A 24,635-nucleotide genomic window follows, 5' to 3' on the forward strand; every position below is an offset into this window, starting at 1 on the left:
AAAGGGATCCATCTATATAACTTTCTCTATATAGATAGAGTTCCTATCTAGATAGACAGATATATTATATTATATGTAATAAGGGACAAGTTCTGAACTACCAAAATCCAGAATGCAAACAGGGTCACAGATTATTTGGAACAAAAGGAGGAAATTTAAATTTAAGTAAGCAGCTGTACACAAAAACAATCTATCTCAGGGTCAACCATTTTAAAAGGGAAACGTTTATGAAAAGTTTTTCATGTCTGAAGAAACAACATAATGAGACAGTTCTGTTTTTTATTGAGCTTCTACTTCTGTACTACAAGTCTGGAGTAGTTTCAGTTCAAAATTAAAAGTCAATGACTGCAAGAGTTAAGTTCTCAGCATTTAAACCACACCGAGTATGATTCTCCAAGACCAAGCGGCATTTTCTGGATTGCCTGTTGAGTGTGTAGAGCAGATCAAAAATATCACCAAAGAGCTGTTGCAAAGTCACCCAGGCCCTTGAGGATTACTGCACACTCAAACACGCCAGCAACATTAATTGTTCCAGGGTTCGTTTGCTCCTCTTGTAGCTCCAGAAGGTCTCTGTCATCCCTCTGACACGTGGCTCCACAGTAGCACTAGGTTGAAGAAAACAATGAAAAGCTTGTAAGTTGTTGAACAACGCTGGATACTTTTCAGAGAATATCTCAGTGCCTTGCCACAAAGCAGAACCCATCTTCAGTTGTTTCAGAAACTATTCAGAACCTACTTTGACATTTTTGCACATTCAAATATTTTTTAAATGAATAGAATTAGTATTTATTTCTCCCCCATCCGTTTTGACTGCATAATCAACAATGACAAAGTGAACATGTGGGAAATGTTTGCAAATGTATTAAACAATTATTTTAGTGGTTGATTTTTAATACATTTGCAAAAAGCTTTAAAAAAAAAAGGTTTTATGGCTTATTGAGTGTAGATTGATTGGGGAAAATGCACATTTAATTTATTTTAAAAGTTTGCACAAAACAAGTCTGTATACGTTCTGAAACGACCATACATAGCTGAATAAAGCTGTCTGGATTGGTTACAGACCATTTGACAAGACATAGCAGGAAACTCACAGGTGAATCATTGATTGCTTCATTCCACTTAGGAGAGGTCATGCTATTGTGCATACTGGTTCATTGTTACCGGATCCCTCAATGGAACTGAGACGTTAAGCACTGTAAGTCCACCTGTGTTTTTTCTGTTGTGCACGCAGTCCACTCCATAGTGATATAAATGTGTTTGGAACTCTTATGGGAAGGTCTTTATGAATAGCTGCTTATGGTTTCATATGACAGCAACAATTTTGAAAGTAGATTTTTGCACACATTTTATTCAAAGTTTTACTACAATTCAGGTTTTAACAATCTGTGCACACTGCAGAAGGAGGCATCAGATTTAATTAATTCAGATTTAATTTAATTTAATACAAAAGACATATCTATATATGAGAAAGGAGAATTTCAACTTGTCTTCTCATTGTGCACAGAAAGTGTACATGATTAACTAATACGTATGAGTATTGTACATTTACTTTACCTGTTTAGAGGCTCTCAAGGAGAATCTTTGTCCTCCCCAACAATGTATCCTTTTAAACTACAAAGCTTTATCAGAGGAGCATTTTTCTCAAGCACCTTGTGGAGGTTTGGTTCCTGTGATTGTTCTGAACTCAGCATTCAGCAGGCTGAAAGACAAAGGACATGACTTTGTGATGCAGCATTAAATATTCCAGTTCATCGTTCCTGATCCGCCACACAACCATGTCATTATTTTGCTAATTACTTTTTGTTTGCTGAAATTATTTTAATTTGCATGATAAAAATGTTTTATTACAAATATATTTATGCCATCACAGGCCCTTGATTGAACACAGGACGTCACTATACAACTCCCTCATCCGTACACTGGGAATGAGTTATCTTAAGTTCAGCCTGGAACTAAAGTTATTTCAAAGAACTTTGAGCTGCTGAAACAAAGAAACAGTTGCATTCATGTTCGGTAATGAGTTGACTAACTCTGTGCAGCTGTTTGAATATTTACGGTAATTATTTGTGCTAACGTTAACGTTACTTAGCAAGTTAACTTGATATTACCGTTAGTTACTCTTTCTGTGCTACCGCTCTTCTACATATCCGAAAACCCACATAATGTTCGCTCAGAAAATAACATGTAGTGATATTTAGCAGTCTTACCAAACGTCGAGGTGCCATGTTACTCCTACATGGCTTAACTGCTAACTTCCAGCAGCTAACTATATTGTTCTAACTTTCCAGAGGGTGCGTTCGTTTATCCAATCCGACGCTCTACACCAGGGGTGGGGAACCTCCGGCCTCACGGCCCTCGAGGTAATTAAGTAAAAAAAAAATATATATATATATTCTATATATATATTCTATATATATATTCTATATATATTCTATATATTCTATATATTCTATATATATATATATATATATATATATATATATATATATATATATATATATATATATATATATATATATATATATATATATATTATATATATTCTATATATATATATATATATATATATATATTCTATCTATCTATATAGATAGATAGATAGATAGATAGATAGATAGATAGATAATTATAGAAATATAATAATGTATAATATAATTAGCCTCATTTGGAGTAGAAAAGACAGCAACACCACCAATGGGTTGATCTGTTAATATTTCTGTCTTTTGCCGCTGATCTGATGGATGTTCACCCTTAACATCAATGGCTGCTCTCCCAATCTCTTCAAGGTGTTGAGCAGTGGTGGAATGTAACTAACATATACACAAGTGTTGCACTTATGTACAATTTTGATGTACTTGTATTTCCTTTGAGTATTTCCATTGTATGCAACTTTATACTTATACTCCATTACATCTCAGAAGGAATTATTGCACTTCTTACAGCACTACATTTATCTGACAGCTGAAGTTAATTTGCAGGTTCAGATTATTAATATTATCAACTAATAAATTATGACCTATTGCTATTTTATGGTGAGTAATATTAAAGAAATCAAGAATTAAGTCTCACATAAATACTGTGTAACTGGAAATGAGTATGTACCCTCTACTAAAAGAAGCACTTCATGTTTTTGTATTGAAATTGTTGTTTTTTGTAAATGCATAATTAAAGTAAAGTTCTTGCTGAGGAAACTTTACTTTCACACACGTGATTATTCCTCCCCATGTAATATTGTGTAACACAAAGAAACAACTGAAGTGTAAAAACACTTTATTTAAAACCTTATGATCTAAACTAAATATCATGGCTGTAATGCTCAGAGCGCCTAGTGTTTAATATTATAATAAAAATAATGGTTTGAAATATAATTTTATGTTGCATTGCATTTCCTTGTTTATTAGTTTGACAGTTTATACCCTCAGAAAAAGGGGTATAAATGGTTACCAACGTAATGGTTTGTCCTCTGACATAATGCTATTCATGAACTGACACACCTTTTTGCTTCATCACATATTTTCTCTACAGGTGAGGCTCTGATCTTCCCAGAAGAGCGCCACACTGTCAAGATGCTTTGCAGATTGAGTAACAATGGAGCTCTCATTTCCCTGCTGTGCATCGCTGCCTTTGCCCTGATGTATATATCTTCTTCTTCATGGAGTTCATCTGTGTATTTCCTCGGACGTCAGAGCTCAAGTCTTTGTGCCTGTGACAAGTGTTTAAGAGAGGCTGATCTATGCATTGGGGAGCGTATCAATGAATCTCCGAAGCCTTTTTTGTCAAGAAAATATGGAATTTCAGAGGAAGATTACGATTGGTGGAAGGTAAATGTCACAAATATTCTGCTTCTGTTTCACCACAATGTCTTTTAGACACTCTTAACTGGTCCTGCATCAAAAGCAGAAACTAGTTTGTGTTCTCTGCACATTTAGTTGCTTACCTTTCTAAAAGGGGAAGTCTGAGCTGTTTTACTGTAAGAGGAATCTGTTTAGTGTCAATAGTGTTCTCTGTCAGATGAACTGAAAACACTTATTTACACATTGGGACATAGAATATCAGTGAAAACTATTTAAATTAAGCTCATTGTTCAGCTGCATGTTCACTCTCACAGCTCTCATAGCTCATAGTTTTCGGCTGCAGCAGGCTCCTGTGTTCTGCAAAGAAATCCTCTAAAGCCCCACTGTACACTTCAGCAGACAGACACACTTAGAGGTGATAGTTTGGAGCATTTAGTAGCTAAAGGTAGAGACCAAAAACAGAGCTGAGTGAATATTGGCCTTACATCCATCAGGTGGAGAACAACACGGTTCCAAATTAATGCTAATGTTGCTCCGTAACTGCTGGATTTGTAAATGAGCAACTGTTTGCTAACAAGTTCACACTTTTCTGTTGCCCTTAAGTGGCCAACAATAAAATCAGCTTTTGCAGGTTTAAATTATAATCCTTAAAGATGCTAAATACAAAATTCAGAGCATATCTATGATTGAGGAATTGCCTGTGCACGCTTCTCAACATGGCGACAGCTGAGCTAGCAGCTACTGCTGGTACCAGTACAAACTACGGCAACAGTGCGGACAGAGCTAACAGTGTTAACCTGGGGGGGAACCACCACAGACAATGAAAACTAACGAGTAAATGAATAAGTAAAAAATATACATACATTGAATGGCTATTGGTTTAAAAATTAATAATAATCTGATTATGAACAGTGCCAAAAACAGGGTTTGATTCATAAGAATCTTGACAATTGTATCTTCAAATAACACAACTGTGGTATGTGGAACTTGTATGTGAATAAATTGTATACTGATGCTGGATTAACGTCCTTTTTCTGTTCGGTGTGTCAGAACATATATCGGGAAGGTCATGACTTCAGTGTCTACAATACAACAGTGGACAAACTGTTCCAGATGTTCCCACACATTGCAGATGTTGCAGAATCCAACAATAAACGCTGCACGACTTGTGCTGTGGTGGGGAATTCTGGTAATTTGAAGCGATCACACTATGGACCTCTCATAGACTTTCATGATATCGTAATAAGGTAAATCATTTCTGCCATCTTTAAAAGATCTAGTTTGAACAATGATGTCTACACTAAAGCTAAACCCTATTTGCACCAGGGGACAGCATGTGATTAAGAAATTTGCACGGGATAAGTCTTTTACACTTTTTTTAAACTCTCGGATATGATATCAAGGCTCTGCGTAACATCTGCTTCTATTTAAAATGTTATACTACATCAAATGTATACTTAACATTATAATATTGTTTGTTTCCCCAACTCGGACTGCAAGGAATCTCGGTGTGACACTGGACGACCAACTGTCCTTCACAGCCCGCTCCTGCAGATACAATCTTTACAACATCAGGAGGATACGTCCCCTTCTGTTTCAGAAGGCGACGGAGGTTCTGGTCCAGGCTCTTGTCATCTTACGCCTTGACTACTGCAACCCCCTCCTGACCTCTACAGCTCATTCAGAATGCAGCAGCCTGACTGGTCTTTAACCTCCCCAAGTTCTCCCAGACTACACCGCTCCTCCGCTCCCTTCACTGGTTACCAGTGGCTGATCGAATCTGCTTAAAGACTCTGGTGCTGGCCTACCGTGCAGTGAATGGATCAGGCCCTTCCTACATCCAGGCCATAACCGCCAGCTCGCTCACTTTGCGCTGCACCGGCCAATCGGCTTGCCACTCCCTCACTGCGAGTGAGACCCAGATACATCTCAAGTAAAACCTGCCTGTTTGCTATCCTGGCTACAAAACGGTTTGAAAGACCTTCCCATTGATATCAAGTAGCATTTCAATTGGTTTTGCTGATTTGAAGCTAAGGGTTTACCCTATTTGATCGTATTTGCGAGATTCTTGCTGTTCTGAGTTTGTATCCTCATAGTTGTTTGCACTTATTGTAAGTCGCTTTTGACATAAGTGTCAGCTAAATTAAATTAAATGTAATATCAAATAGTCCTGTCCATCCATCCATCGTCTACCACTTATCCGGGGTCAGGTCGCTGGGGCAGCAGCTCCAGTAAGAAACCCCAAACTTCCCTTCTCCGGGCCACATCCGCCAGCTCCAACTGGGGGATCCCGAGGCGTTCCCAGGCCAGTGAGGAGATATAATCTGTCCGCCGAGTCCTGGGTCTTCCCCGGGGTCTCCTCCCAGCTGGACGTGCCTGGAACACCTCCCTAGGGAGGTGCCCAGGTGGCATCCTTACTAGATGAACCACCTCAACTGGCTCCTTTCAACACAAAGGAGCAGCGGCTCTACTCCGAGTCTCTCACGGATGGCTGAACGTCTCACCCTATCTCTAAGGGAGACGCCAACCACCCGCCTGAGAAAACCAATTTTGGCCGTTTGCACCCACAATCTCGTACTTTCGGTCATGACACAGCCTTCATGACCATAGGTGAGGGTAGGAACGAAGATCGACCGCTAGATCGAGAGCTTTGCCTTCTGGCTCAGCTCTCTTTTCGTCACAACGGTGCGATAAAGCGTATGTAGTACTGCCCCCGCTGCTCCAGCTAATCTCTCGCTCCATCGTCCCCTCACTCGCGAACAAGACCCCGAGGTACTTGAACTCCTTCACTTGGGGTAAGGGCTCATTCCCTACCCGGAGTAGGCAATCCACTGGTTTCTTGCTGAGAGCCATGGCCTCAGAATTTGAGGTGCTGATCCTCATCCCAACCGCTTCACACTCGGCTGCGAACCAATCCAGTGACTCCTGAAGGTCACAGACCGATGCTGCCATCAGGACCACATCATCTGCAAAGAGCAACGATGAGATCCTCAGGCCACCGAACTGCAACCCCTCTCCTCCACGACTACGCCTTGATATCCTGTCCATGAAAATCACAAACAGGATTGGTGATAAAGCGCAGCCCTGGCGGAGGCCAACATTTACTGGGAATGAGTCCGACTTGCCGAGTATCTGGACATAACTCTCGCTTTGGGCATACACCGATTGGATAGCCCTCAGAAGTGACCCCCTCACCCCATACTCCCACAGCACCTCCCACAGAATCACCCGGGGGACCCGGTCATACGCCTTCTCCAGATCCACAAAACACAAGTAGACCGGATAGACGTACTCCCAGGCCCCCTCCAGGATCCTTGCGAGAGTGAAGAGTTGGTCCGTATTGGCCGAAACCTCTTTTCCAGCACCTTAAGTAGATTTTACCATGGAGGCTGAGAAGTTTGAAACCCCTGTAGTTGGCACACACTCTCTTGTCCCCCTTTTTGAATAGGGGTACCACCACTCCGGTCTGCCACCCCCTAGGCAGGGGGTATTCAACTAAAATTCTAAGAGGTCCAGTTAGAGAAAATCTCCGCGAGCAAAGCTTCGGCATCATAATGTCTAACTTGCGGTATGAATTAGTGTGATATATATTGAAGTAGCCTTGTAGCTGTATCAACGTCTGCACGTAATCAACAACTGACTGTCAAATCTAATAAAGAAAGTACAATTTAAAAACATTTCGACAATATAACATTGAACTATACAGATATATATATATATATATATATATATATATATATATATATATATATATATATATATATATATATATATATATATATATATATATATATATATATATATATATATATATATATATATATAATACTGTAGATATGTATAATGTTCTTCTCGGGCTGCATTTAAAAATGAGAAAATAAATAAAATAGCTTTTGAAAAACTGTGCATCTTCAAATACAGTGCTTAATCTTAGAAAAATAAAATAAAGTGTAGCAGCAGCTTGAGTTTCCCTTTTTCTTTAACTGTTTCACATCTTGATTTAACTCTCAACCAATGTTAGAATAAATCAGTCTCAACACATCTTAACAATTGATTAGTTTAACCCAGGCTAGCACATCCTGGGTTAAACTTTTCTCTGTGGCTGATGATGCTGACAGGTGGCCTATTTGCTCTATTTTGCTCCTCCGCTCAGACTTGAGTGGGTATGTTTGGTCAAAAACGTTGTGCTTTGTCTCATAGTGGCATTTCACATCACCACTGTTAATGAGCACCATGGTCTCTGAGCATATGAGACGCTGGTGTTGTGCTCCCAGTGGGAAGGATGAACATGAATGAGTCTATCCATTCTGGGTTGAAAGCTCTGTTGAATTTTCTCCTCTTGGAGTGCGCCATGAGTAGTTATTTTTTCTCTCTCTTTGTCAGTGTTTCTCTCCCTTTCCCTGTCTTCTCTCCCTGTATCGCTAACTCGTCTTTCAGTCTGTCACTCGCCTCTCGCCTGTCTGTATTATTCAGAGTCACGATGTTTGCCGATTGGAATGCACATATTTGATTGGCTGCGTAGCATCATGTGGGATGGCTTAACACGCATGTAATTGGTCTGAGTTTCCTGAACCGATAAGCCAGTGCCGTAAAAACGAGTGCGGTGATTCTCTAGTTCACTCCTCTCCTTTCCTCCCCTCTGTGTGTGTGTGCGTGTGTGTAGGTGTATGTGAAGCGCCGCCCTGTGCGCCGCCCTGTGATATAACCCTAACCCCGTGATACAGACCGGAGCGAATGTGAATGCGCAAAGCTAAAAAAATAAAATAAAATGCGCCGTTAAAATAGAAGTACTGGTCCGGGACTGTATAGGTCGGCGTCTGGGTCCGCCTGTTGGTGACCCCTGCCCTAGGCACTGTCCCAGACTTCCACGCAATGTTGAGGAGGCGTGTCAACCAAGACAGCCCCTCTACACCCAAAGTCTTCAACATTTCTAAACGGATCTCATCAACCCCTGCGGCTTTGCCACTGTGGAGTTGTTTGACTACCTCAGTGACTTCCATCAGGGAAATTGACGATGGTCCCCCATCAGCTTCCAGCTCTGCCTCTACCATAGAGGGCATGTTAGTTGGATTCAGGACATTTTCAGTCGAAGTCAGCAGGGTCCCACACTTGCTGTACACAACTTGGATGGTTCCCCGCTTCACCCTCCTGAGGTGCCGGACGGTTTTCCAGAAGCACCTTGGTGCCGACCGAAAGTCCTTCTCCATACTTTTCCGAACTTCTCCCACACCCTTTGCCTCTGCCACGGCTGACGCCCTGGTACCACGTACACTTATGATCATACTTATGTTCGAAAATGCTGTTTGTTATGGCCATTCCATGAAAAGCCCAACAACAAATGACCGTTCCGGTTTAGATCAGGGAGGCCGTTTCTCCCAATCACGCCTCTCCAGGTGTCTCCATCGTTTCCAACGTGCGCGTTCAATTCTCCCAGCAAGACTATGGAGTCCTCTACTGGGGGCCCCTTCAGGGCTCCATTCAGGGTCTTCAAGGAGGCCGAATGCTCCGATCTGCTGTTTGGGGCATAGGCACAAACAGTAAGAGTTTTCCTCCCCATAACCTGAAGGCGTAGGGAGGCGACCCTCTCGTCCACCGGGGTGAACTCCAACGTAGCAGCGCTGAGCCGAGAACTTGTGACTGGCTCCAGACAGGGGCCCTAGGCTTCCTGCGGACAGGGTCTCTACTTCTCTTTCCCTCTGTTTTATGAAGTTGTTTTGCAAATCAAATAGGCCTGTTTATGCAAATATTCACAAAGTGCGAATGGCTCTCGACTGTGAAGTTGGAGCTTCCTGAATTTGCAACCACTACATGACTGCTGTGTTTGCCAAAATATGATAATTTTTAGATATAGATAATTTGCGTGGTGGAATTTAACCTGCCATATTACAGACATCGCAGATGGTTTAAGATCACAGATAATCTCAGCAATTATTCAAAATTACTAGAGGTCCGTAATACTATCCCCGTGCAAATAGGGTTTGAGACTAATTTTGAATTCCATTTAATGTGAACTTCAATAATCACAATTGTCCTTTAACTACATGATGTATTCCCCTGTATCTTTTAGAATAAACCGTGGCCCTACCAAAGGCTATGAAGCAGATGTTGGGACTAAAACGACTCATCGAGTAATGTATCCGGAGAGTGCATCTCATTTGGACAACGCCACTAGTCTTGTGCTGTTTCCATTCAAAATGAAGGATTTTCCTGTGGCTCATTGACGCCTTCAAACAAGGGTGGGTGTGTAAAACAGAGCTGCTGTTCATTTAAAAACAATACCTGTATATAAATCTGTAATTGAATGAAAAAACTAGGCAGATAAAGATAATTGCAGTGATTGGATAGTTTGTGTGAAATCTTAAGTATAAGGAAGGTTTGTATTTGACGGTGCAGGAACAGTGTGCTGTAGGGTGGTCATGACAGTGAGAAATAGTTTCTCTTCTGAGCAAAACATGCGATCAAATGACACTTTAATTGCAGTCCATTTTTAGCTAAAGGCCCTGTCACACATATCCGTATGACAGAAACGTATGCCGGCGCATACAAAAATTTGTCAGAGTCCAAATACGTCCAACTTTTCATCGGATCGGAAAAGTGAACATATACAGATACGCATATCTAACCTATTGATAGTGCATCACTTACTAATTCAAAATGTATCAGACGAATGCCCAACGAATGCATAAGATATACAAAAATATGGCGTATACAAAATATCGGCAACACGCTGGTTTACGTTGATATAAGGTAAGGTATAAGTAGTTTCCGTCAAGAGCTCACTGTTACGCTGGGGTGTGTTGTTGAACGCTGATATTTGAGCATGTTCAAAATTACCGGACGTACCCGAAGTGTGCTTCAGAAGATATGCAGACGTTACGTTACGTTAGACATACGTGAATACGGAATACGTAGGTGGATATTTACCTACGTAAATATAGTACCTAAATATAGTACGTAAATACCTACGTGAATACCTACGTGAATACGTTGGATACGTTAGATATAGGCTACGTCGGCTGACGGTGAATCCTACAGCCAACTTATTGATACCGAGTGGATAACCTATTCCTACCCTATGTTAAGATGATGCCTGACGACGGAGTAAATTATTAAACGTGTTTCTACAGTACAGCTAGCGTTCAGCATTTTAGCTGTTCTCCAGCATCAGCATGACGTGAACCAAATGGCTCTTTTCCAGCTCAATTGGCCAGACGCTCTGATACGCTTTGTATAAGTAAGTGATACGCTATCAATGTTTGACATATGTATAATCGTATAATAATTTGTTATGTATGCATCAGCTACAACACCGCTGTGGAAAAGTTGGACGTATTTGGACTCTGACACATTTTGAGCTAATTTTCATATACGGCGGCATGTTTCTGCCATACGGAACTTTGTATGTCTGGCGTGTTCGGCGTAACATCTGCATCTTTCAAGGGATCATAACTTACCCTTAATTTATATCAACCTATTGCCGATATTTCGTATGCGCCGGCATACGTTTCTGTCATACGGATATGTGTGACAGGGCCTTAAGCTGTTAAACTGCATCTTCAGACTGACCAACAGAAAGACAAATTCAAAAGGGGGTGGATGTGGAGGATACATTAACTGGCTTTCTAAACTTCATGCTCTTGAAGTACCTAATTTGTGAAAAAAAATTTCAACAGTGAACTTGTTGGTATACAATTATTTCAGAGTCGGAGCAACATTAGCATTAATTCAGAGTTGTGTTTCTGACCATCCAACAAATGTTCGTATAATCGGTGTGTTTAGCTGCTATAGTCAGAATAGATCCTCTAATGACGCTACCGTAGCTAACCCTATAAATCTGCAATCACATTTTAATCTGGCAAATAATGTTAAATAACTATGACTAAATTGTACTTGTATACGCTTTCTACTGAATTCAACATGTTACCAGGAAAAACAGTGCCGTGAACTCAAAGAGGAGAGCAAACAAGGATTTGGTGAGTTTTCTAAATGATTTTGCATGAAACCAAAACATCTGATAAATCACTCAGTAATAAGTTGTATTGACTGCTAAAAGGAAATCTTTATATTAATGTCAGTTTAAAGTTTAACTTTAATCCTGAACAGGTGATGATCCTCAATCCAGCTCTCATGAAATATGTTCATGACATTTGGTTAGAAGAAAAGGGCCATCATCCATCCTCTGGCTTTTTGACTTTGGCTCTCAGCATGCAAATATGTGATGAGGTAGGTTCAAATTGCACATTATATAAAAATTGTCATGCTATTTCACAGATTGATATGTTGATGGCTGCAATGCACCTAAAATACGATGATGAATTGGCAAGAAAGAAGAAAACTGCTAGGCAGATGTTACGACCCGGCTCGGCAAGGGAAAAGGGAGTAACATACAACCAGATGTTTTATGGTAAATAAAGTGTATTTATTAATATAATATGGGCAATTGGCAATCAATTGCTTAAAGCGACAAATGGAACAAAAGGAGGGCTCTTCACACAAGAGCAGCGAGGCGTCAAAGACATACTAACAAAATAAACCCCAACCTAAACAATTCTAAAACAAAACTCGGGCTGAAAACTGGATTAACACAAAATATGAACAAAGCATATTTAGCACTAAAGCACCTAGCGTGCTTAACAAATAGCTCTACACAGCTTGTTCCACGGCTGACGATCAAACTGTTCCAAACTAGACAATGTGGACAGCTGGCACGGAACACAATAGGCAACATTCAAGGTACAATATACATAAGAGAGCGACAGTCTCAGACGAAACAGAAATGCATGTGCGTAGCAGATAACACCAGCCGTCCCGACTGTAGAGCTGCCCAGGCAGTTGTAGTCACCAGTCTCTGCAGTGCGCCTCGGATTGGAGAGCCGGAACAGGTGCACACCAATCACATCCGATCTTCGCCAAGGTGGGAGGAGAGGACCTGCGTGCAGCCAATCAGGGGCCAGGGATCACACATCCTAATCTGCATACCTAATAGGGAAACAAGGTGCAGACATCCACATAATAACCCCCACAGATAGCTAAGGCAGACGCCATTGGCCGTGGCTGTAACAGCAATACATTAATATAAATGTCAAAATTTACAGCAAATATACAAAAAATCATGAAACAATAAAATATTTTATGAGAAGTGCACAACACAAATGTATTTGTGTTCATTTCAATAGCAATATATCAATATTTTGGGAGACAGTTAGTTTAGCCTGTTAGCTCTGATTAGCATGAAGACTGGAAATGGGTGAACAGCTAGCCTGGCTCTGTCCAAAGGTATGAAATGTGCCTTCCTATACTTACAGGACACAAATTAAAAAAAAAATTGTATTTCGCAACGTTGGTTTGTGGACTGTTTTGAAGCCTTGAGTTGTCATTTTGGCCGTCAACATCTTGTTTACTTTGTTAACTAGAAGTAACACAATAGGGTGGAGCTAAATACAACCGAACGCTGAATAAGGCATTTTTAAGGCGACCAAAATTTTACAATTAACTTTCATGAACTGAAATCATTGAAAGAGTTCAAGTTCTCAGACAGAAACACGGACACCAAAACCGGACAACACCGTGGTAGCGACCTGTCAATCAGAAGGTAGCTCCACCCTAAAGCATACGCTGCTTTATCGTCTATTTTACTCTACATGGGACCCTAATGTACGAAATAATCAATACATCATGCTGTATTGAAGAAAACTTGAAATTAATAAAGTGGGAAGTAGGTTAATTTTCTCATAGACTTCTATAAAATTGGATTTCTTTTTGCAACCAGTGGAGTCGACCCCTGCTGGTCATTAGAGAGAATGCAAGTTTACGGCACTAACCTTCACTTTTCAACCCGCTTATAACATACAGATGTGAGAATGGTTTGGATCTTCTTATGGTTATGTGGTTATGGTTAAGGACAACAAAATGTCCAAAAGGCAAATTAGTAAGACTTTGAAATATAGCACCATAACACAAAATTTTAATTACTGTAAATATGAACACACTTAATAACCTGACTGTTTTATGAAGCATTTATTGAAATTAGTACAGTAAAAAAACAAACGTTTATTGACGGCAATACTGAATCCAGCTGAGATTCATTGTATCGTTCTTGTTTTACCAGGTCAGTGTTTTTGGGTTCGGAGCAGACAGAGATGGAAACTGGAACCATTACTTTGAAGTTCTCAGAAACAAAAAGCTGAAAACTGGAAATCATGCTGGAACGCATGAATATGAAGTTATTCAGCAACTACACAAGAAGAAGACAATCACTTTTTATAAAGGCTTTTAAAGGTGTTTTTGTTTCTCTTTTTCTGTTTCTTGTAATTATATAATCGGTGTAAAGTTATAGTGGTCTTAAAGTATCATTAGGAAGCTAAATATAGATACTTGTATCTACAGAAGTGTTGATTTTTAATATTTGTAATAATAAAATTATAGTTGAGATTCTACTTGTTAAGTTACATACAGTCTTTAAAAACCCTCTTCGATCAGCTAGGAAAGGCATCGTCACAAAGCTAAAAACAGGGCTGTTTTTCTGAGAGACTCATGAAACATTGAGATTACTGAAGAGTTGAGATGCGAGGTTCTCACAGGACAGCGACAAAGCTACAAACAAATGATTCATTTATAGAATATGATGAATTGCCGTAGATTAAATTACCCAACAGTATATAAATGAGTTACAATTAGCACAACCATAAACATCTACAGCAGTAAAATGCAGCATATACATTAATGCAGCAGTAATAATCTGAAAACATCATAAATATATATAACAGTAAAGACTGAGGGGGATCATTTAGCCTCAAAATCAATAATTGTACTTTCCATACATTTTGCTGATAATACTTTGAGGCAGTTAGGTGTGGTTACAGCGCCGGCTGAGATGGGACTGATTCAGTCAGAATCCTTGTACTTATTTATATGTGAAGAGTCTAACGGGTGAATTATAACATTGATGTATATATTCATATATCTGTTGAACTCTTGTTTATAGCTTTGTTAGATTAAATTAGTGCCACGTCTGTTGTTTACAAGCAGGTTTAAACAGATTCATCGCCTCTTATAAGTAAGAATGACATTTTACGAATCCAAGTAAAATATTCTAATCTCATTATATTCTTAATGTAAGAGTATTCTAATGAATTCTTCATATTGTGTATTGTATTCTACAGCTATATCTATCGATCTATATCAGGGGTGGGGAACCTCCGGCGTCCGGGTCGTATACGGTCCGCGAGACCATTTGATCCGGCCCTCGAGGAAATTCGTAAACACACGCAAAAAAATTAACGAGAAAAAGAAAAAGAAAAAAGAGACTGTTTTTCCTGGCTACGGTCAGGGTCCTTGAACACAACACAAGCGGGAACGTGTCATCATGTGGTCATGTCACGTAAAAAATTTCATTGACATCAGTGAACGCAGCGTGGCGAGTGTAACAAAGAGAAAGCTGGATGCGGAATGTCTCACTTTCCAGGAGAAATGCACAAACGATTATTTATTTGTGGAAATAAAAGGCCAGTGTGCCTAGTTTGTGCGGACGCGCTTGCGGTGATGAAATAATCAAAATTAGAGCATCATTACAGCACGAAACATGCCAAACTGCAAACCCCGCTCTTCGGCGGAGTTTGGCCCAACAAGCAGCTCTCTGCAGAGCGGAACATACAAACATGGAGAGATAGAGAGGTAGACCCCCACACCAAGAACAGACTATTCCACCACTGCTGTGCAGTTATCACTGCCATGTGCAATACTCACTTTATTTTCTATCAACCACTTATATTATTTTTTATTCTATTTAATTATTGTGTACTGCCTTTTTACTTCATATGTTATTTTGCTGTGACAAGATAAACTTCCCCGTTGTGGGACTAATAAAGGATTTCTGATAAAACAGAAAGATACATGGATAAAAAAGTTGCTTTTTTGCACAGCATAAAAGAAAATTGAAATGAATGGGCTGCGTCTTAAAACAAATTGCAGAGGTTATGAGTTCAATAATTAGTATGGCCCTCGAAGGATGTTGTAAAAATAAAATGGCCCTTTATAGGAAAAAGGTTCCCCACCCCTGCTCTATATGTACATAGACATAGTTTACATCAGGGGTGGGGAACCTCCGGCCTCCGGGCCGTAAACGGCCGGCGAGACAATTTGATCCAGCCCTCGAGGTAATTCGTAAAACGCACGCAAATAAAACTAGACTACAATATTTTAAACGACTGACTGTTTTTCCACAACACGAGCGGAACGTGCCATCACGTGGTCACGTCATGTCAAAAAACTTCAAGTTTAAACGAGACGGTCGTTGACATCAGCGAACACAGCATGGCGAGTGTAAAACAGAGAAAGCTGGATGCGGAATGTCGCACTTTCCAGGAGAAATAATCTTGAGCGTCATTACAGCACGAAACATGCCGAACTGCACGAGCTGAAAGGACGAATGCGTTTGGATAAAGTTAACGCTCTTTGGCGGAGTTTGGCCCAACAAGCAGCTCTCTGCAGAGCGGAACATACAAACATGGAGAGATAGAGAGGTAGACCACCACACCAAGAACAGACTGTTCCACCACTGCTGTGCAGTTATCACTGCCATTACTCACTTTATTTTCTATCAACCACTTGGTACTTATATTATTGTTTATTCTATTTAATTATTGTGTACTGCCTTTTTACTTCATATGATCTTCTGCTGTGACAAGATACATTTCCCCGTTGTGGGACTAATAAAGGATTGTTTTCTGATAAAACAGAAAGATAAAAAAGTAGGTTTTTTGCATTTAACATAAAAGAAAAGTGAAATGGATGGGCTGTGTCTTAACATAAATTTACAGAGGTTATGAGTTCAATAATTAGTGCGGCCCTCGAAGGATGTTGTAAAAAAGAAATGGCCCTTGATAGGAAAAAGGTTCCCCCCTGGTCTATATAGATACTAATCTATATCTATATCTATCTATATATATCAATATATCTATACATATATATATATATCTATATATATATAGATATATATTTATATATATATATATATATATTTATAGAGATATATATATATATATTTATAGAGATATATATATATATATTTATAGATATATATATATACACACACATATATATGCATATATATATATATATATATAATATATTATATATATATATATAATATGTATATGTAGTAGTGTATATATATATATATATAGGTATATGTATATATATATATATGTGTATATGTATATATATATATATATATATATATATATATATATATATATATGTGTATATGTATATATATATATATATATATATATATATATATATATATATATGTATATATCTATATATATATGTATGTATATATATATATGTATGTATATATATGTATGTATATATATATGTATGTATATATATGTATGTATATGTATGTATATATATATATATATATGTATATGTATGTATATATGTATATGTATATGTATGTATATATGTATATGTATATGTATATATATGTATATATACATATGTATATGTATATGTATATATATAGATATATATATGTATATATATATATATATATATATGTATATATGTATGTACCCGCTAAGAGACCACAGCGGGTACACGCCGCTGCACTGGGCCTGCTACTACGGTCAGTGTTCAGAGACAACTACACATACACATATATATATAGATATATATAGATAGATATATATAGATATATATATAGATATAGATTTATATCTATCTATATAGATATATAGATATATATCTATATATATATATATATATATATATATATATATATATATAGATATATATATATCTATATATATATATAGATATATATATAGATATATATATATATATATATATATATATATATAGATCAGTATCTATCTATTTGTTTCCACTTTCCCTTTTGACCCCGCCATTGACAGAAACCATATTATTAAGTCCATCATTTATGTATTGGCGTCACAAACATCATTCATTAAATTATTAAATTCAAAGCTTCACACACCAAAGCCATGGTGTCATTATAATCACTCTGCCGGTTTTACATTTATTGTCCACTTGATGGCACAGTAGAGCAAATGAAGCACCGTGAAGCTTCGGCCCATGAGTGAACCAATTGGATGGAAAGCTTCATGAAGCTTCATCTCGCCATCACTAGGCAAAAGCCCATGAACAGTTTGTATTATTACACAGATGTTATTATTTTCAGAATTGTATTTTTTATATTCAAAAATATTACAATAAATGTGTTTATACTTCACTTACTTTGTGTCATTACTACTGACAGGGAATATTGGGTATATAAGAGTTATTTATGGCCTTTTTATCAATAAATATTATAATATCTCCAAATGCACAGCTTGTGAACGCCTGGTGTTACTCTGTGAGAAACCTGTCTAATAAGTTAAGTTATGACCCTTCACCCTGACAATACTTCTCATCTACCGACCACCGAAACCAAACTCAGCTTTCATCCCAGAGATACACGACCTTCTAACTACGCTCTGCACTACTTCTGCAAATATTATAATACTTGGAGATATAAATATTCACGTTGACACCCCCTCCTGTCACTATGCAGCTGAGTTCCTACACCTTCTGGACTGCCTCAACCTCATTCAACATGTTGATGTCCCCACACACACTAGGGGACACACACTTGACCTAGTTATCACAATCTCTGCCCCCATCCGTAATCTTTCTGTTTACGATCTGGCTGTGTCGGATCACAAGGCCATCACAATGGATCTGCCTCTCCTGCTTCCCTACACCAAACCAAAACGTCAAATCCATTTCAGAAATCTGAAAAACATCAACCCGGACACCATGACCTCGGATCTCCAGCATCTCTCCGCTATAAATCTCACATCAGTCAATGAGTCTGTGGACTTTTACAACAAATCTCTGAGCAGTCTCCTGGATCTCCACGCCCCTGTCAAAACCAGAACAGTCACGTTCTCACGCTCAGCCCCCTGGTACACCTGCGAGCTGCGGAAGATGAAGACAGCAGGGCGTGTCCTCGAGCGGCGCCTCAAGGCTTCAGGACTCACTGTTCACAGACAGGCATACAGAGACCACCAAAAGGCGGACGTAAAGTCCCTCAGAGACACATGGTCACTTTTCTACTCCAACATCATCAACAATAGCCCTGGCAACTCCAAGCAACTTTTTTCCACAGTAAATCATCACCTCAAACTCCCTTACACCAAGACATCACAGAGGAGCAGTGTGACAATTTCATCGCATTTTTCAGAAAAAAAGTAGATACCATCCGCTCTCTCCTCTCCAACTCCTCTGCTCTGCCAGTCCCGACTGTCAACCCCCAGCCCGGACCTACCCAGCCTCTTTGCCGCTTCATTGACATCTCGCAGCAAAAGGTTGAGGCCATTATCAAAAAGATGAAACCCTCCACCTGTGCCCTGGACCCCTTTCCCACAGCCCTGGTCAAATCTAACATTTGTGCCATAAGTCCTCTGATCGCTACAGTGATAAACCCCTCCATCCAGTCTGGTCATGTTCCATCCCCTTTAAAAACTGCTGTCATCAAACCACTCCTCAAAAAACCCACCTTAGACCCAGATGTCCTTGCCAACTACAGACCCATCTCCAACCTGCCATTTCTATCCAAGGTGCTGGAAAAAGTAGTTGCCACTCAGATTCAGGACCATCTTCAACTTCAATAACCTCTTTGAAAGATTTGAGGCCCGCATCAGACAAACATGCAAGAACTCCTTCTACCACCTCAAAAACATTGCTAAACTCCGCCCCACACTCTCTCTGTCAGATGCTGAAAAGCTTGTCCATGCCTTTGTCTCCTCCAGACTTGACTACTGCAACGCACTTCTCATCGGGATTCCTAGCAAAAACATCCAGAAGCTGCAATACATCCAAAACAGTGCTGCTAGGATCCTGATGAGAGTGCGAAAGTACAAACACATCACACCCATACTCAAATCACTGCACTGGCTCCCGGTCTCACTCAGGATTCATTATAAAATCTCCCTTTACACCCATCAGTGCATTCACGGAAATGCTCCATCCTACCTCAGAGAACTGCTCACCCCACAAACCTCCACAAGAAACCTCCGTTCTGTAAAGGCTCCTCCTTCCCCCCAGGACCAAGCTCAAAACCATGGGAGATCGCCTTCTGCTCTGCCGCTCCCAGACTGTGGAATGCTCTCCCTGAACATCTGAGGACGCCACACACTGTGGATGCTTTTAAAACAGGCCTAAAAACACATCTTTTTAACAGCATGTTGCTCGACTTTAACCATTTTAAAGTGTTGTCTTGTCTATTAAATGTTTTTATTTTATTTTTTAAATGTATATTTTGCTCATCGTTTTTATTCTGTAGCACTTTGAGTTTTGTTTACGCAAATGAAAAGTGCGCTTCTAAATAAAATGTATTATTATTACGTTTATTTATTATTAATTTTAACCTGAACTTGGTAACACTTGGTGCCATGTTTATATTGTGTTTTCCAGCTCTTACCTACCAGCTATACCCATCTTCAGGCATCTTTTTCAACAAACAAACTTCAGGCGGAGTGTATTTTCTTCAGATTCAGTATATTCAGACCACTATTACTCAGTGCTAGAAGCACTTGGAGTGATTCTTCAATTTACTTTGGGTATGTCGTTTGTAGGTATTTTCGAGTAGTCCCCCACCCCTTAAGAGGTTAATGTTTGTCATTGATAAAACTATTTGAAACATTTCTGTTAAACGAGGGCAGCCCTCAGCGATGTACTGTACCCTGTAATTTTCTACATACCCTGCCTGCTACTCTCGTCTTTCCAGTTGTTAGAGACAAAAACATTAGTTCTCTCTGCATATGTTAATGCACTGATGTTATGGAACTGTCTTGTCTTTTTTATTTGTTAGTGTAATGAGTTGTCTCTGTGCAGCTGCTTTAAATATTTATGGTAACCCTTAACATCAATGGCTGCTCTCCTCATCGCTTCAGTGTGTTGAGCAGTGGTGGAATGTAACTAACATGTACTCAGGTGCTGCACTTAAGTACAATTTTGATGTAATTGTATTTCCCTTGAGTATTTCCATTGTATGCAACATTATACTTATACTGCCAGATTGTATTCCGCATCATACAAGTCTTTCCAGCGCTCTTCACTAAACAGATCTCTTGTTGCCAACCTTGCCTGCACCTGGCCTGCCTGTTTTGCCTGTTTCCCGACCCGGATTCCTTCAACCTGTCTTGCCTGTTTCCTGACCCTCTGCAAGGCCCCGATTTACCACTTGCCTGCTACCTATTGGTTTGTCCTTGTGGATTATTATTAACCCACTGTGGATCTGTTTACTCGGCTATAATCTGCTCCTGACTACAAGTAAAAGTCATTATCAATTATCCTAAGTTTCCTGTGTGCTGCACTTGGGTCCATCATCAACTTGTTGTGACACATAAATACTGTGTAACTGGAAATGAGTATGTACCCTCTACTAAAAGAAGCACTTCATGTTTTTGTACTAAAATTGTTGTTTTTTGTAAATGCATAATTAAAGTAAAGTTCTTGCTGAGGAAGCTTTACTTTCACACACGTGATTATTCCTCCCCATCTTTCAGGGGTGTAACACAAAGAAACAACTAAAGTGTAAAAGTGTAAAAACACTTTATTTAAAACCTTATGATCTAAATATCATGGCTGTAATGCTCAGAGCGCCTGGTGTTTAATATTATAATACAATAATTGCTTAAAATATCATTTCCTTGTTTATTAGTCTGACAGTTTATACCCAGATATATATGTATACATTTAAATAACATGTGGGACATGAATGTGTCCACAGAACAGTAGAATCATTTAGCACTGCACTTAATATGCTTCTTTAAGTCATTTATTGAATACATTTTGTATTGATTGTATCATTGAATTTCTTTTTATTTATACATTTTTTATATCATATTATGGCCCCTAGTTGAACAAATGTCAGGTGTGGCAGATAACAGATCTATAACAACTGGTTTTGTCCTCTGACATAATGTTGCTCAATATTCATGAACTGACACACCTTTTTGCTTCATCACATATTTTCTCTACAGGTGAGGCTCTGATCTTCCTTCAAGAGCGCCACACTGTCAAGATGCTTTATAGATCACGTGGAAACAGAGCCCTCATTGCCCTGCTGTGCATCGCTGCCTTTGTCGTGGTTTATATATCTTCTTCTTCATGGAGTTCATCTGTGTATTTCCTCGGACGTCAGAGCTCAAGTCTTTGTGCCTGTGACAAGTGTTTAAGAGAGGCTGATCTATGCATTGGGGAGCGTATCAATGAGTCTCCGAAGCCTTTTTTGTCAAGAAAATATGGAATTTCAGAGGAAGATTACGATTGGTGGAAGGTAAATGTCACAAATATTCTGCTTCTGTTTCACCACAATGTCTTTTAGACACTCTTAACTGGTCCTGCATCAAAAGCAGAAACTAGTTTGTGTTCTCTGCACATTTAGTTGCTTACCTTTCTAAAAGGGGAAGTCTGAGCTGTTTTACTGTAAGAGGAATCTGTTTAGTGTCAATAGTGTTCTCTGTCAGATGAACTGAAAACACTTATTTACACATTGGGACATAGAATATCAGTGAAAACTATTTAAATTAAGCTCATTGTTCAGCTGCATGTTCACTCTCACAGCTCTCATAGCTCATAGTTTTCGGCTGCAGCAGGCTCCTGTGTTCTGCAAAGAAATCCTCTAAAGCCCCACTGTACACTTCAGCAGACAGACACACTTAGAGGTGATAGTTTGGAGCATTTAGCAGCTAAAGGTAGAGACCAAAAACAGAGCTGAGTGAATATTGGCCTTACATCCATCAGGTGGAGAACAACACGGTTCCAAATTAATGCTAATGTTGCTCCGTAACTGCTGGATTTGTAAATGAGCAACTATTTGCTAACAAGTTCACAATCAGCTTTTGCAGGTTTAAATTATAATCCTTAAAGATGAATACAAATTCGGAGCATATCTATGATTGAGGAATTGCCTCCACACGCCTCTCAACATGGCGACGGCTGAGCCAGAGGCTGATAGATCTAACAGTGTTAACCTGGGGGAACCAATAAATAAAGGGGTAATTAAAAATGTACATACATTAAATGGCAATTGGGTTAAAAAAAATCTGATTATGAACAGTGCCAAAAACAGAATCTTGAGGATTGTAGCTTCAAATAACACAACTGTGGTATGTGGAACTAGTATGTGAATAGATTGTATACTGATGCTGGAATAACGTTATTTTTCTGTTCTGTGTCAGAACATATATCGGGAAGGTCACAACATCAGTGTCTACAATACAACAGTGGACAAACTGTTCCAGATGTTCCCACACATTGCAGATGTTGGAGAATCCAACAATAAACGCTGCACGACTTGTGCTGTGGTGGGGAATTCTGGTAATTTGAAGCGATCACACTATGGACCTCTCATAGACTTTCATGATATCGTAATAAGGTAAATCATTTCTGCCATCTTCAAAAGATCTAGTGTAAACAATGATGTCTACACTAAAGCTAAACCCTATTTGCACCAGGGGACTGCACGTGATTAAGAAATGTGTCTTTAACTACATGTTAATCTTTTAGAATAAACCGTGGCCGTACCAAAGGCTATGAAGCAGATGTTGGGACCAAAACGACTCATCAAGTAATGTATCCGGAGAGTGCTATTCGTTTGGACAACACCACTAGTCTTGTGCTGTTTCCATACAAAATAAAAGATTTCCTGTGGCTCATTGACAACTTCAAACAAGGGTGGGTGTGTAAAACAGAGCTGCTATCAGTATCTTCTTCTGTTCATTTAAAAACAATACCTGGATACAAATCTGTAAATGAATGAAAACACTAGGCAGGCAAGTTTGTGTGAAATCTTAAGTATAAGGAAGGTTTGTATTTGACGGTGCAGGAACAGTGTGCTGTAGGGTGGTCATGACAGTGAGAAATAGTTTCTCTTCTGAGCAAAACATGCGATCAAATGACACTTTGATCGCAGTCCACTTTTAGCTCAGCTGTTAAACTGCATCTTCACACTGACCAACAGAAAGACAAATTCAAAAGGTCCGTGTTTTAAACTTAATCTCTTATCGTTTTTATCTTTCATCATCATTAGTCTTTCCTCAACTATGTTTTTGCGGCTTTTGTTTTCTCGCAACATATTTTGTCTAGCTTTTCTCTGGCCTTATGGTTTGGCTTTCTGTTGTTAATCTGTCAAAGCACTTTGTAAATTTTGTTTTTTAAAGTATATATATATATAAAGTTATTAATATTAATAATGTTAGGTTTTGCAATGAACTGTATGAATTCACTATAACACTGCATTTAACATTTTAATCTGACAAATAATGTTAAATAATTATTGCTAAATTGTACTTTTATACACTTTCTACTGAATGTACCATGTTACCAGGGAGGACAGTGCCGTGAACTCAAAGAGGAGAGCAAACAAGGATTTGGTGAGTATTTTAAATGATTTAGCATGAAACCGAAACATCTGATAAGTCACTCAGTAATAAATTATATTGACTGCTAAAAGTAAATCTTTATGTCAGTTTAAAGTTTAACTTTAATCCTGAACAGGTGATGATCCTCAATCCAGCTCTCATGAAATATGTCCATGAAATTTGGCTGGGAAGAAAGGGCAATTATCCATCTACTGGCTTTTTGACTTTGGCTCTCAGCATGCAAATATGTGATGAGGTAGGTTCAAATTGCACAATATATGAAAAAAAATTGTCATGCTCTTTCACAGATTGATATGTTGTGGTAGCGACCTGTCAATCAGAAGGTAGCTCCACCCTAAAGCATACGCTGCTTTATCGTCTATGTTGCTCTAAATGGGACCATAAT

The 24,635-nt window shown here is 39.0% G+C and overlaps 2 protein-coding genes across 2 annotated transcripts in view; both read left to right on the forward strand.

Annotated features, from left to right (window-relative positions):
* The window catches only part of LOC115016137 (CMP-N-acetylneuraminate-beta-galactosamide-alpha-2,3-sialyltransferase 1-like), a 78,755-nt gene that overhangs the window by 52,390 nt on the left and 1,730 nt on the right, over positions 1-24,635 (forward strand). The window contains exons 2-6 of the mRNA XM_029443808.1: positions 21,848-22,143; positions 23,048-23,244; positions 23,376-23,547; positions 24,200-24,241; positions 24,366-24,485. Coding sequence (XP_029299668.1) covers positions 21,889-22,143; positions 23,048-23,244; positions 23,376-23,547; positions 24,200-24,241; positions 24,366-24,485 — 786 coding nt within the window. The 5' untranslated portion in view covers positions 21,848-21,888. The remainder of the gene's footprint in view (positions 1-21,847; positions 22,144-23,047; positions 23,245-23,375; positions 23,548-24,199; positions 24,242-24,365; positions 24,486-24,635) is intronic.
* On the forward strand, positions 1,868-14,239 carry LOC115016079 (CMP-N-acetylneuraminate-beta-galactosamide-alpha-2,3-sialyltransferase 1-like). The gene is given in 9 exon segments (XM_029443739.1): positions 1,868-2,013; positions 2,289-2,360; positions 3,526-3,821; positions 4,845-5,041; positions 9,862-10,003; positions 10,005-10,030; positions 11,722-11,767; positions 11,898-12,017; positions 13,903-14,239. Coding segments are annotated over 9 exon segments (1,074 nt in total). The 5' UTR covers positions 1,868-2,006; the 3' UTR covers positions 14,071-14,239.

This window comes from Cottoperca gobio, chromosome 11, assembly GCF_900634415.1.
Source record: "Cottoperca gobio chromosome 11, fCotGob3.1, whole genome shotgun sequence".
In the NCBI taxonomy this organism is placed as follows: domain Eukaryota; kingdom Metazoa; phylum Chordata; class Actinopteri; order Perciformes; family Bovichtidae; genus Cottoperca; species Cottoperca gobio.